Below are 13,923 nucleotides of genomic sequence, written 5' to 3'. Positions count from 1 at the left end.
ACTCCTAGCCCAGCCTGGAAGATTGATAAAGCTTGGCACAAATGAAAAAGTAGTATCTCAAAAATTATTAAGTTAGAAGGACTTCTCTTTCTTTTTTTTTTTTAACATGACACAGCCTCAGGAAGTCCTGAAGACACGTGCCCTCTAATTTTCATTTCTGCTGTGGATAACTATACAACTCACGAACTTGTTTCACCTTTTACGGTGATCTCCACCTCCTGTCCAAAAGGATTGATGGAAGTTTCTCTGAAATTTTAGGAAAAACTCCCATATAAACTTATTTCCAAGCCCCACCTAACACTAAGCAGACTGATTCATTCATATATATATATATGTATAACTTCCTTAATTCTGCAAATTACAAAATGATTCAAGTATTATTAATACTAAATCCTACTAGCCTGTTCTAAAGTCTAGTGTGCACAGAGGCATGCAAAAAGGTCTAGCATGGAAAGAGAAATCTTTTCTGAGACATCTGAAATTCTCCAGCCTGCTTTTTTACCTGAGGTATTTTTTTAAAACTGAGATATTATTTATATACCATAAAATTTAGCCTTTGAAAGTGCACCAGTGTTTTGCCCAACATTTGCACTTTTATCACTAATTCCAGAACATTCTCATAATCCCCTACCCCCTGCCACCTGCCAAAATTCATCTCTGTTAGCATTCTCTATTCCTCCCTTTCCCAGACCCTGGCAAACCCTAACGTACTGTCTCTATGGATTTTCCAGTCTTTTTTATACTCGTGAAACTGAAACACAGAGAGATGAAGTGATTTACACAGAGCTGCAAGTCACTTAGTAAGAGAGTAAGGTTAGAATACAAGTATTTGCAGGAACTTTTAAGTGTATAAAAATTAGTGAAAATATGTTTAGGTCACCTATATATATATGCTAAATGCAGCTATAAGATCATCTGATGTTAGAGTCCTTATAATAGTCATTCTCAGGCAGTGTGTCTGGCCAGGGAGAGACAGGGGTATAGGGATTTAGGAATCACTAAAGAGGAAGAGACATGCCACTGGTGGAAGGGAATTGCATTTATGGACCAGGGAAATATGAGGATTTGTGGTTTAGAGGACAGAAATTTTTCTTTTCCACCCAGGGTAGTGAAATTGGTGCTAATATGTCCAGGTGCCCATTGCTTCCTTTTATAGTGGCCCAAGTGGGCCCCAGAGATCCCTGATCATTTCTAGTTTGCTCATGAGTAGTTAATAAAATAATAGTACTAACACCCCTTCAGAATACTTGCTGATTAACTACACGTTGTAAAATAATATGGGAATTTTGACTTTTTAAATATCTACTGTCTGAATTTTCAAATAAGTAAAAGAACTGCAAGCTGAACTTACTTCCATGGCCATTATAAATATATACACAGGAGTACGTTCCCACAGGCTAAAATAATCACAATCTATTTGCAAAAATAATCAGGCACACTTTTTATTTTAAGTCTTAATCAACATTACAAATACAAAAGGAAAAAAGTCAGAAACAACTCATCACAGAGAAAAAATCATCATTCAGAAGAGATTAATCTGAACTTCAACATTCTTTGTGCTCATTTTAAAATTATTAAAACAGGAATTCAAAAGGACAAGCAAATAAAAACCAAGTATTTTATTAATTAAAATTGAGACCCTAAACCAACTAAGACCATACAACTTAAAAATAAGCTGTCTTCATCCTAGAAAAGTTTGATTTGCCATCATATAATGAATATGTAGGAACTTACTAATGGGTAAGTAAACAAATTTTCTTTTACGAACAAGTTATTTTGAGTGATAGAGATCCTCCTGGTGACTAGATTTTTTTTTTTAATGACTAAAAATGCCTATCTAGATAGTCCATGTATCCATAGAGTTGGACACTAAATGACACAGTGAACATTTAAAGTTGAAACTCCTTATCTACCAAATATTTTCCTAAAACTGTTTTTAAGCATATACATTAACTTAAAAGGTCAACTCTTAATTGTCTACAGCAAAAGAGAGCTTTGGTACTAATAAATTCAAATTAGGGAATCACTTTTTTTAAATGTAGAATTACAGAGTATTTTTGGAATAAAATTGGAACGTGCCTAAATATGAAAATGTGAAAGTCCTGCTTTTCTGTTATGTACTCATGAGGAATGAACAGCTTAACTATACTGGATTATTGACATAAATAAAGCACCACTGTAAAATCTCTTCCTAAAAGATTGCTGGGTCACACCTAGCAATTTAGGGCAAAAAGTCAATAAAAAATTAAGGTACTTTATTTTTTAAAGTCTCATTTCCCTTTTGATAGGAGCATCAAGATACTAAAATAAAAATAATGTAGTAAGTACTTTCAAAATATAACAACTTTAGTTATCCCATATAATAGGGGGCTAACAAGAAAACAAAAAATAAATAAATAAAAAGAGAAAATTTAAAAATAAGTAAAAAATAAAAAGTATTTTTAAAAAGCAGCCTGGGCAAGAGAAGTGGGTGGGTTTAGGAGAATCTCTTTTGAAAAACTCAGAGCATTATTATTAACCCTTCTTAAATTAAATGCAGGGCCAAGCATGCTGCATGTAGAATCTGGACAATTCGTTGATAAACTTTAAGATTGCTAAATAACTTACAGAAACTATGAATACATTTTCATTTTATGAGGCAAAAGAGAAAATATTCAAGATTGCATACCAATTTTATTTTTTCAAATGGTTATCCTAAAGAATTTCCTTAATTTAGATTTTGCAAAATTCCTACTCTCCAAGTCATCAAGTAAACACTAAAAGCAACTTTACTCGTGCATACAGTGGACTCTTTATGAAGCATGCATTTTTCATAAATCTAGACCAAAGTGTACTAATTGAGATTTAATTCTAAATTCATCCTGTGATTTCTGGATATAATATTGGTATAAAACCAGTAAAAATACTTAAAAAAAAAAAAGTGTTTACTTCCCAAATAATTTAGTTTTGGAAATATTTATATTCTTAGTCAAAATATTACTTTTAGAGTCTAAAGGTTTTAAAAACAAAATTGGTTCAACAATTATCAAAATGAAACGATTATAAACACTGACTAAAACTTCTTAACCCACAGAAGTAAACCACTTCAGGTGAGTTCCACTCACTTAATTCTTTTTTTTGTTTTTTGAGACAGAGTCTCGCTGTTGCCCAGGCTAGAGTGCAGTGGCGCAATCTCGGCTCACTGCAAGCTCCGCCTCCCGGGTTCACGCCATTCTCCTGCCTCAGCCTCCTGAGTAGCTGGGACTACAGGTGCCCACCACCACGCCCGGCTATTTTTCTGTATTTTTAGTAGAGACGGGGTTTCACCGTGTTAGCCAGGATGGTCTCGATCTCCTGACCTCGTGATCCGCCCGCCTTGGCCTCCCAAAGTGCTGGGATTACAGGTGTCAGCCACTGCGCCCAGCCTCAGCTCACTTAATTTTTAAAACCCATTTCTCTTCTCCAGCTTCACAACTGGATTGAACATTGCTCAACTGCTCAATAACATTACCTATGTCAAAAGTGAAAAGATAAAAAGTATTATAAAGATTGCACAGTGAGTGAATCTGGGAAGAATATACTGTATAATCAACATTTCAGAGCTGAAAGGGATATTTAAGATCCAATCCAGCACCCACATTTCACAGATGAGAAAACCAAGCCCAAACACATCAAATAACTTGACCAAAGTCACATTCCTCAGCTGAGCCATTCATTCATTCAGTCATTCATTCACCCACTTACTGAAAGGGGCACCTAAGTGCCAGGCTTGGTGCTAGGAGACGGAAAGCAGCATTCACAACTGCCAAGGCAGTCTTTTTTCCTTGCATTTTAAAGATAAATTCTTAAATTTCCTGATCAGCAGAATTCATAGGAGAGTTCCACAGCCTTGGCAGAACCTAGCCCACTTTCAGTTTCACACATTTTAATAAACATAGTTGGGTTTAACTTCAGAGAGGCCTCAATTGTGTTTACTTTAAATGATTAAGCATTAACAAAGGGAGGCATAGTATTCGGAATGAGTCCCTTTCTAGTACATTCATAACTTAAGGAAGTGCAATCAGAAAATGCCCTGCACACACAAACACGTTCACAGAGAGGACAGCTTACAAATCAGAGGAATTTGAGGTATTAATATATAGATCAGTGAAGTCCAATAGCTCAAGTTTACAAAGTATGGAATGCAAATATCTCCCCATTTCATCTAGATATGGGTATGTCTGCATGTTAAAAAGGCCTCCAAACTCACACTCAAACAAATGCCCTTTTCCAATTACACGTATCTCTAAAACCAGGCCTTTTGCATTAAGCTCAATTTTCTTTTTGATTAGAAAAAAAAAGTTAAAAATAAAATCTAAAATTTAATGTGCTGGCTGAAAAAGAAATTCAAATTATATGTAATGAAAATAGCAATAGCTCCAACTGCACATTCGTGAGTTTTGTTAAAAAATGGGATGCGCGGTGAACTTACCTATCAACATAAATCATACCTCATTTTACTTGGACCTTTACATTCTTTAATATTAAGTCTGGCACTTAAATGTTTTGTGTGTTTCAATTCACAGTCAACTTCTTTTAAGAAGAGACCATATTGACAAAGCTCTTATATAAAACAACCCATATAAGTAAGGCACTGTGAAATATTAAACAGCAGCACTCAAATGAACCCCAGCTTTCCAGTGCTCCACAGATGACTGCTAGCTGGCTTTTGATAAAATAAAATACAATCTTCACTGAGGCCCTTAAGGCTCTTTGACTTTCTTGACGCTCTTGTCAGCTCATGACAAAAGTGCTGTTGTGCTCTATTTCTCAAAACTCCAAATTTGATTTTTATCTAGAGCATCACAAGTTCTCATTTGTACATCAGGTCGGCCCTCCGGTGTCCGATAAGCACTAAGACACAGTCCTGAGTGTGGGTGAAAAATAGTTCCATCTTCTTTAAAATGCCAAATAATGTTTGCTGGTACAGGGAACCCATCTTTGGGACAATTTTGCATTCCTACATAATTTTTTTGCTCAGGAACCTCTGCACATAACTCTGTCACAGAATTAAACCTTATTTCTTTGTTTGAAGTATATTCAAAGAATTGATTGCCTCCTTGACCATGGCATCCAAACAGTGAAAGGTTAGCACCTGTGGGGTTGTTGTCAGGAGAATTATAATCTAAACATTCAGAAGAGATCCCTCTACTGCGAATAGCCCCATGCCAGCCTGGCCTATCCTCTGGAACATGTAAATTAGGAAACACGTTTTTCAAATACCAGTCAAAGCTCTTGCATCTCAGCCGCTCTCGTAGTAATTTTCTTTCAGAAATATCACCATAAGCTTCTTTCCTTGCTGGAGGGTTTCTATTGTAGAAGTGCTCTTTGTACTCATCCATCCAAACTTCTGCTGCCCGAGCAGTATTCTGCAGGAAATTGGGGCGAGCATACGGTGCCCGCTTAGGGAACACATGGCCCACGTGGGAACACGGGTGGATCTCCAATTTGCCACCACACTGCCACACCCTAAAAGACAGCTCAAGGTTTTCACCTCCCCACACTTCCATTCCTGTGTCATATGTTCCAAGGTACTGAAAATATTTCTTGCTGACAGCAAACAGTCCTCCAGCCATGGTAGGTGATCTGATGGGGTCAATTCTTGATATCCGCCTGTCCCTTTCGTGTTTGGGGACAGAATGCCACTGAAATGTTAAACGCCAGTCAAACCCACCAATCATGGGCTCCCCTGTCTGCATATAGAATTCAAAAGTATTCCAATCAATTGTGTCTATAACAGGACACACAATTGCTGTTTCATCTCTCCCAATCCTTTCCAAAAGCGGTTCCAGCCAACCGGAATTACACTCACAGTGACAATCCAGGAAAGTGAGGACGTCCCCAGTGGCAAAAGTGGCCCCAATCAGACGGGCCCTAACCAGCCCCTCTCGCTTATTGGTCCTAATCAAGCGTACTCTATCAAGATTGCTGATGTAAGTTTCAAGTTGAGTCTTCAAATAAACTCTGTCACTCAAGTCATCCACCAAGATGATCTCTTTCAAAAGGACTGCAGGAGAAGTTTCTAAAACACTGTGAATAGTACGGAGCAAAGTCGACCAGGCTTCATTATAGAAAGCAATGATAACAGAGGTGGTAGGAAGTGTCCTATAGTTGAACTTCTGGGACTTACACTCATACATTCTTTTATCCTCTATGTGTCGATGCAGGGAAATTCTGTCACTGAGGTAAATATTGATGGCATATCTCTCAATGAGTTCTTCTTGCTGCTTCAGCTCACCCTCGTTGAGTTGGAGTTTGCTGGCTTTCCCCCACTCCCCAGGTGCATGGGAATCTGCAGGGGGCTTCTTATAAAGCGGTCGAGACAAATCCTCTGTATTTTTTTGGAGGTCTGAGAGCCTTCTTGACCCCAGCTCCCTGGCACGGCCGACTCCTGCGGAGGCATGAAAAGTGGAGACCAAGAGCTCCACGAAGATATAGGCCACTGTTAAAAACGCCAGCAGCAGGCAGCTCTTGCCTGCCCAAGTCCACCTCACCGCCATCCGGATTCTCAGGGCTGGGGCGCAGACGCAGCCACCCAGCCACCACGCAGGGGAAGGGCGGCGGAACCCACAGCTCGAGCTCAGGTACTTCCCAGCAGGTTCTTCCTTTCATGCAGGCGCTGGGCTTCTTTCCAGCCACCTGGGCTTTCCAGGGGTCACCTGAGCCCTCTCGGTCCTCGACCTCCGGCACAGCCCAACTCCTTTCTCCCCACTTCCTCCTGCTCGGCTCACAACTTTTCACAAACTCTCCAGCCAACACCCCACCCTTCCCGGGCCGAAGACAAACCCCTCCCCTTCCCACTCACTCCTCCTGGTGGTTAGTTTGCGAAAGTCGTCCGCCAGGCCTAGACTGCTGGATAGGAGACTCTTGGCCGGGCCGGGGGCCGGGATGGCCGAGGGGGCCCCAGCTGCGCCCCGCCGCGCTGGGCCCTCGTCTCCGGGTGCTCTCAACCGCCATACAGGCCCCTAGCCGTTCTCCTAGGGACTTTGCCCGGACAGGAGGAAAGGTTTCCGGCCCGTGGAGCTTTTGTCTCATTACAAAAGCAAAACAAGAATAAGACTTACCGAGTTGCTTGCCGTTGGGGCTGAAGTCCAAGGAGGCGATTGCAGCTTTGTGGCCTTTGAAATAACGCTCCAGAACGGGGTCCTCCTGGAAAGGAAAGTTGTCAAGTTTTGAAAGCCGCCGCAGACCTCGAATTCTGGGGGCCGGGATCGACGCTGCCACTCCGCCGGAGTCCGGCCTGGGAATGGCCACCCAGGCGGCGGCTTCGCTGGGCGGCGGGGCCGGGCAGCAGCCCACCCACGGGCGCGGCGCCCAGTCGGGCTACAGGGAGACGCCGGCACCAGCTCTCCCCGCAGGGCCCGCAAAACGCTCTGTTAGCGCTCCCCAGAGTCCTAGGAACCGCGGCCCCTTTGACATGCACGTTCCCGGGCCCCGCCCGCTGGCACAGGGCAGGCAGGTGCTAGGATGCGCCTCGGCTTTGGTACTTTTTTTTTCTTTTTTTAATACTTCCCAGGTGATTCTGACGTAGGCGCTCCACGGAAACCCTTCAAGAATTCTGGGGGCCGTGGGACCGCCCGGCTTAGTCCGGAGCTCCGGAACTCGGGGAACAGCGCCCGGGAGCTGGGTCTGGTTTCCGCACTCCGTCCGCCCCGGTGGCAGAGTGAGATACGGACGCCCCGGGACGAGGGGCTCAGGACCTGGCTGCGGACACCTGCCTCCATCTCCCGCCAGGTGCGGGTTCGGCCCGGACCTGGCTCCGCAGCCCGCGGGACAGGCTCCAGGGAGGGATCCCCCCGCACTTCCAACCCGTTCTTACCGTGGCTGAGGCCATCGAGGGGGAGTGGTCCGCCCCAGGCTCCTGCGGGTGGGGGAACCCGGGGAGAGGAGGGGAGGGGATGGGGCAGGAGAGGGGACCGTGCGGCTCCCGGAACCGTCTGCCCAGAGCGGCAGCGCCTCCCGGTCACTACAACAACGGCGGCCCAGTCAAACCCCGCGCTCCAGGCATGGCTAGCCGAGCCCCGAGACACCGCCAGCCCTGTAAAGAGCGGACGGGAGGGATGCTCCGGTTCAGCTGTGGCTACACACCAAAGCCATGTTTACTAACACTCGCGTTCCCTGTGGTTTGACGTCAGGAAGTGGGGTAGTAACCAGGACGGGAATAAGAGCAATGAATGGGAGTTGTGAGCCTGTGATCGATGCAATCAGAGTTCTATTACGTTTTAAAGAGACAGCACCCGTGACGTTTAAGGTGATCCCCTACCGCTTATTTTGTTGACGTAAAGCTTTGAAGTGGGGCAGCTTGCTAGTTATTAATATACTAAAAGGAACTAAATCCCCGGAGGGCGGATTTGAATTTATTTAGCCACTGTTTTCCATACAGTGCCCTGCGGGATATTGATATAGATGCTGGATGTGCGTGATGAATGAAATGAGTGAATGAATGAATAAATGTCGTGCATGCACTTAATAATGTTCTGCGATATGTTTCCAATCTCATTTGCTGATTTGCGTATACCTTAGAGCACTAAACTTACACAGCTGGATACTTAAAGTCTTTAGGAAGACTTGGAAACATGGTTTTGGTTTGTTGTTTTTTTTGTTGTTGTTGTTATGAGACCACCTTTCTACAGCAGACTTTGTCACACATAGTATCATTTGTGCTTCAAACAATGTAGTTGGTAGAATTACAAAATGTTTTCAATGTTTCCAAGTTATAAACTTGATTCCTAGATATTGATCTTAGAGGTCACACAGAGGCAGTTCTTCTAATTCCAAGTCCATATACTTTTTTTTTCTTTAACCCTGCCTCAAAGTGTGTTCTGAGCTGAAAATTACATATAGTGTAAAGATCCTTAGCTACATCAAAAGGCATAATAGAGCACAGCTGGTAAGATACGTGTTTTATGCAAATGAAAGGTATGCTACACACCTTAATTACAGATTCCCTAGTTGTCTAGTGATTGAGTTTAATTTTATTGAATATGGTACTTAACTAAACAGGTAGGCTTTAGATTACAGTGTTAGTTAGTTTAAGTATACACTTGTTAAATATCTATTGTATGTTTGGCCTTGAGGGACACAATGATGACCAAGATATTTCCCCTACCTTCAAGAACTCAGCAATCTAGGGTTGATGAGTCTCATGCTTTAGCATTTCTAATGTTGATTTGGGGGCCCCATTTCCAGAGATGCTGAATCAACATATACAAGGTGGGATCCAGGGCCCTTCTGATGTAACAAGCTCCATAGATGATTACTAGGGGAGTCTCGGCTGTCTATGTTGAGAAACACTGCATTAGTCTAGGAGATGATATGTTAAGAGTGTTGATACCAGCAACTTGTCAGCAAACTGTTGCAGGACTCTTAGTTTTGCTATATATTCCCAGTTTAGGCTTGACTTATTTTAAAAGCCTGACAAATATATTTAAAAATTGTTTTAAAATAATGCTGGATACTGGTGGGAATGTAAAATGATGTAGCTCTGTTAAAAAAATTTTCAGTTCCTCAAAAAGTTAAACCTAAAATTACCTTATAATCCAGCAATCTCACTGCTAGGTATATCCCATAAGTATTGAAAGCAGAGACTCCAACAGAGGCCAGTGTTCAAAGTAAGCATTATTTACAATAGCCAAAAAGTGGATACAATCCAAGTATCCAACAGATGAATGGATAAACAAAATGTGTGTGATATATACATATAAGGAAATATTATCCTGCCATAAAAAGAAATGAAATTCTGATACAGGCTACAACATGGATGAACCTTGAAAACATTTCGCTAAATGAATAAGCCAAACACAAAGGAGCATATTGTATGATTCCACTCATATGAGGTACCTAGAATAGGTGAATTCGTAAGGACAGAAAGTAGAATAGAGGTTACTAGGGCTGGGGGTAAGGGAGACTGGGGAGTTACTGCTTAATGGGTGCAGAGTTTCTGTTTGGGATGATGAAGTTCTGGAAATAGATAGTGGTGATGTTTGCACAACATTGTGAATGTACTTAATGCCAGTGAATTGTACACCTAAAAATGGGTAAAGTGGTAAATTTCATTACAGGTTTTTTACCACAATAATAAAATAATAATACCAGAAGCTGAAGAGTAATCAGGACCTCAGGATTACTCATAGCCATGTTGTATCTAATATTGGGCAGAGCAGAAGCAGAAAAAGGAAGAAATTGGAGATTTAGAAACTAGCTCATAAGAAAAAACAGTATAGATTTTTATTTAACTGTTTTAGTAAAAGTTTAGTTTTTACTTTTTTTCTCAATTATCAAGAAACACGTTTTAAATTTAAAAGATGGGAGGGAAACTACCTATTACTCCTATCACCTAACATTTATCTTAAAAAGTTTGTCACCTACTGATATGGTTTGGATTTGTGCCCCCACCGAAATCTCATGTAGGATTGTAATCCCCAGTGTTGGAAGAGGGGCCTGGTGGGAGGTGATTGGATCACAGGGGTGGATTTCCCCCTTGCTGTTCTGAGTGAGTTATCATGAGATCTGGTTGTTTAAAAGTGTGTAGCACTTCCCCCTTTGCTCTTTTCCTCCTGCTCCAGCCATGTAGGATGTGCCTGCTTCCCCTTTGCCTTTCACCATGATTGTAAGTTTCCTGAGGCCTCCCCAGCTATACTTCCTGTACAGCCTGCAGAACCATGAACCAATTAAACCTCTTTGCTTTGTAAATTACCTGGTCTCAGGTAGTTCTTTATAGCAACATGAGAATGGACTAATATACCTACCTATGTTTTCACTACATGCTAGGACTTTTCTAAGTACCTTACAGATTTTGACATTTAGTAATCATAACAATCTTATTAGAGATGTGCTATTATTGCCATTTCCATTTTATAGATGAGTAAATTGATATGCAGAGACATTAAGTTACTTGCCCAAGGCACACTGCTAGCTAGGAAGTGGCAGAGTTGAGATTTTTAGACACTGTAGTCTGCCTCCAGAATCCACTCTCTTAATCACTGTCATGACTTTTGTGTGATTGCAAGTGTATTATAAATGTATAAAACATTGCATTTTTGCCAAGATTTTAATAATAAGTTTTACAAAATGCAAGTAATATCTCCTTTATTTTCATTCCACTGTCCTCACTTATTACTCTAAACTGCCCTTCCCATTGTTCTTTTCCACAGTTGATTTTGTTCTTTTCTGCTTTTCTTCACCTTTGCAAATAGTGAAAGCTCAGAGGTAGAAATTTGGAAATGTGGTCTAAGTTGGGGAAATATTTTCTAACCTCAAGCCTAATTCCACTTGCTACAATGATTATTTAGACCTCTCTGGATTGCAACCTAATCATTTATATGGGTGGGAGCCACAAGCAGGATCAGTATTTAAAAACCTGCAAGGTTTTACTGCAGGCCAGGTAGGACAAACCGGCCTCTAATTAGCCCTACTTTTCCACTTCCCCCAAAACAGAAATTGAATTTATTTACTTGGGCATTATAAAGAATTATTTTTATTTTAGCACTGGTTCTTCCTTGGTCTTCAAATTTGGAAATTCAGCGTAGTACAAAAGTGCCATCTACTGTTCACCTTACTATATAGCACTTGGAGTGAACATACTTTGAGCCTGTTTACAGGCAGTGGAACTCCCTTATTGATACACTTCCTTCAAAGTATAGGAGAGCACATGGAAAAGTACAAGATGGGTTTGAATCAATAATGCATTGCATTTTTGAAAACTGCATGATTCATTTAAGTCAACATTCAGTCTCCAAATCCTATCAACTACATCCTCAACATATATATATATACGATGGGCTGCCTAGACTGGCCTTGAACTCCTGAGCTCAAGTGATCCTCCTGTAGCAGCCTCCCAGGTAGCTGGGATTACAGGCATGCTCCTCACCATATGTTTTATCTTCCTATCTTTCTGTCCAATGGCTCCTGTCACTCCACAGACCCTGCCTTCTGCCTTCTAGAATATTTCAGTAACACCAACTTGCTTTCTAACTTCAAAATTTCTCCCCTCCACCTGTCCACCCTGCATTTACCAACAAATAACATAAGATTCACCGGGGTAGCTTGCTAAAAGTAAAGATTTTTAGGCCTCGTCCCAGAGGTTTTGATTTAGAAGGTCTAGTGTGAATACTAGAAATCTGTTTTCAAACAAGCTTTCTAGGTGATTATAATATGCATCAACATTTGGGAACCACTGGCATATCGTGCCATAGATCTTCTTTAAAATGCATTTTAAGTTCACTTTTAAATGCCTCAAACCAAGTCCTATTTTATATCTAACCACTCATCTCCCCTGGGCCAGTCCTTAAGCCATTGCAGTTAACTACACATGTCCACCCTTTGGAGCCTTTGCTAGAGCTGTTTCTGTACTCGTGAATGCCTGTGCTACTCTCTTGCTCCAACTTATACACAAAGAAATGTGTCTCAGGACTTGGGAAGATATGTTTATGTAAAATCCTCTTTCTCTGAACCTATTTCTCCTTATAAAAATACAACTTACTATTTTTCCTTTGGGTCCTGATGCTTTGCAACTTAGAGTTCTACTTAGCACTATTTTATGTTGCTGTATTTACATCCACATTATGTTTATGTGTCTACCAGCACTTACCATAGTGAAAGGTCAGTAAAGATAAGAACTGTGTTCTACTCATTTTAGTATCACTCTATAAGCACCACAATCTGTGACACATAGTAGAGGCACAGTAAATATTTTCTGCATTGATTGAAAGCTGATATTGTGTCTGGTCAGCTCTATATTTACTGAAAAAGTCTACAAAATAAATAGAAAACATGATCATTGTCCTCCAATAGTTTAAAGTATTTTGTAATTTTATCGATACACTCTATTTGTACATTATGGGGTACATGTGAAATTTTGTTGCATGCACAGAATGTATAATGGTCAAGTCAGGGCATTTAGGGTATCCATCACCTGAGGATTTATCATTTCTATATGTCAGGTACATTTCAAATTGTCTTTTCTAGCCATTTTAGTACAGTGCATTATTGTTGTCTATAGTCACCTGATTCTGCTTTCAAATATTAGAACTTATTTCTTCTATGTAACTGTATGATTGTACCTGTTAACCAACCTCTCTTCATTTCCCCCCTCCCACCCACACATCCTTCCCATTCTCTGGGAGAAAGAGAATCTACCATTCCACTCTCTATCTTCATGTGATCAACTGTTTTAGCTCTCAGATATGAATGAGAACATGTAATGTTTATCTTCCTGTGCCTGGCTTATTTCACTTAACATAGTGTTCTCCAGTTTTATTCATGTTCTTGCAAATTACATGATTTCATTCTTTTTCATTGTTGAATATTATTCCATTATATATATACACACACACACACATATATATATATATAATACATATATCACATTTTCTGTATCCATTCATCCATTGATGGGGATGCTTAGGTCAAACAGCTTAGAATCTAAATAGGGAAATAGGACTCACCACATGAAACAATCAATGAAAGTTATGTGAAGCAGTAGGTCAATCATAACCATGGGAATGTTACAAAATATCTATATAATAACCATATTATTGTATTTCAATAGTGTCAAATGTACTTAAGACATTTGATTGGTCTTTGGAAATGTTTTTGTGTCAGGAAAGACTTACAGGGGAAGAAGGACTTCAATTGTGATTTTTTAAAGTGGTAGAATTAGTGGGTTAATGGTTGCCAGAGACTGGGGGAGAAGGAATGGGGAGGGATTACGATGAAAATGTTCTGGAATTAGTGGTGGTAGGTTTACAACTTGAAAGTACTAAAGACTACTGATTTTTACATTTGAAGCCACTAGATCAATGGTTCTCAAACTTTAGCGGGCATCAGAATCATCCAAAGGACTTGTTATAATGCAGATTCTACTCCAGAGCTTCTGTTTCAGTCTGTCTGGAATGGAGTGCAATA

At 40.7% G+C, this 13,923-nt stretch overlaps 2 protein-coding genes across 8 annotated transcripts in view; both read right to left on the bottom strand.

Moving 5' to 3' along the window:
• Window positions 1–8,203, bottom strand: part of POC1B (POC1 centriolar protein B) — a 102,505-nt gene extending 94,302 nt beyond the window's left edge. For 3 of the 7 annotated variants that reach the window (XM_033221109.1, XM_033221110.1, XM_033221105.1), the window contains exons 1-2: window positions 7,838–8,203; window positions 7,083–7,167 (exon numbers count right to left, since the gene is read on the bottom strand). In XM_033221109.1, the coding sequence (XP_033077000.1) occupies window positions 7,083–7,167; window positions 7,838–7,852 (100 nt within the window). In that variant the 5' untranslated portion in view covers window positions 7,853–8,203. Of the gene's footprint in view, window positions 1–7,082; window positions 7,168–7,837 lie in introns of those variants that run through there. The other 4 variants (XM_033221107.1, XM_033221106.1, XM_033221108.1 and 1 more) reach the window with 2 other exon arrangements.
• GALNT4 (polypeptide N-acetylgalactosaminyltransferase 4) lies at window positions 1,427–7,075 on the bottom strand. Its single transcript, XM_033221104.1, has one exon. It carries the CDS (start codon window positions 6,516–6,518, stop codon window positions 4,782–4,784), a length of 1,737 nt encoding a protein of 578 aa, XP_033076995.1. The 5' UTR covers window positions 6,519–7,075; the 3' UTR covers window positions 1,427–4,781.
• Window positions 8,204–13,923: the final 5,720 nt, after the last annotated feature.

Source organism: Trachypithecus francoisi, unplaced genomic scaffold, assembly GCF_009764315.1.
Source record: "Trachypithecus francoisi isolate TF-2019V2 unplaced genomic scaffold, Tfra_2.0 Lachesis_group11, whole genome shotgun sequence".
Lineage (NCBI taxonomy): Eukaryota > Metazoa > Chordata > Mammalia > Primates > Cercopithecidae > Trachypithecus > Trachypithecus francoisi.
The sequence above is the reverse complement of the archived record's forward strand: the minus strand, read 5'-3'. Positions and strand labels throughout refer to the sequence as shown.

Bases quoted from the DNA above. Each gene is read 5' to 3' on its own strand.
- GALNT4 (XM_033221104.1), bottom strand. From the start codon at position 6,518: ATGGCGGTGAGGTGGACTTGGGCAGGCAAGAGCTGCCTGCTGCTGGCG.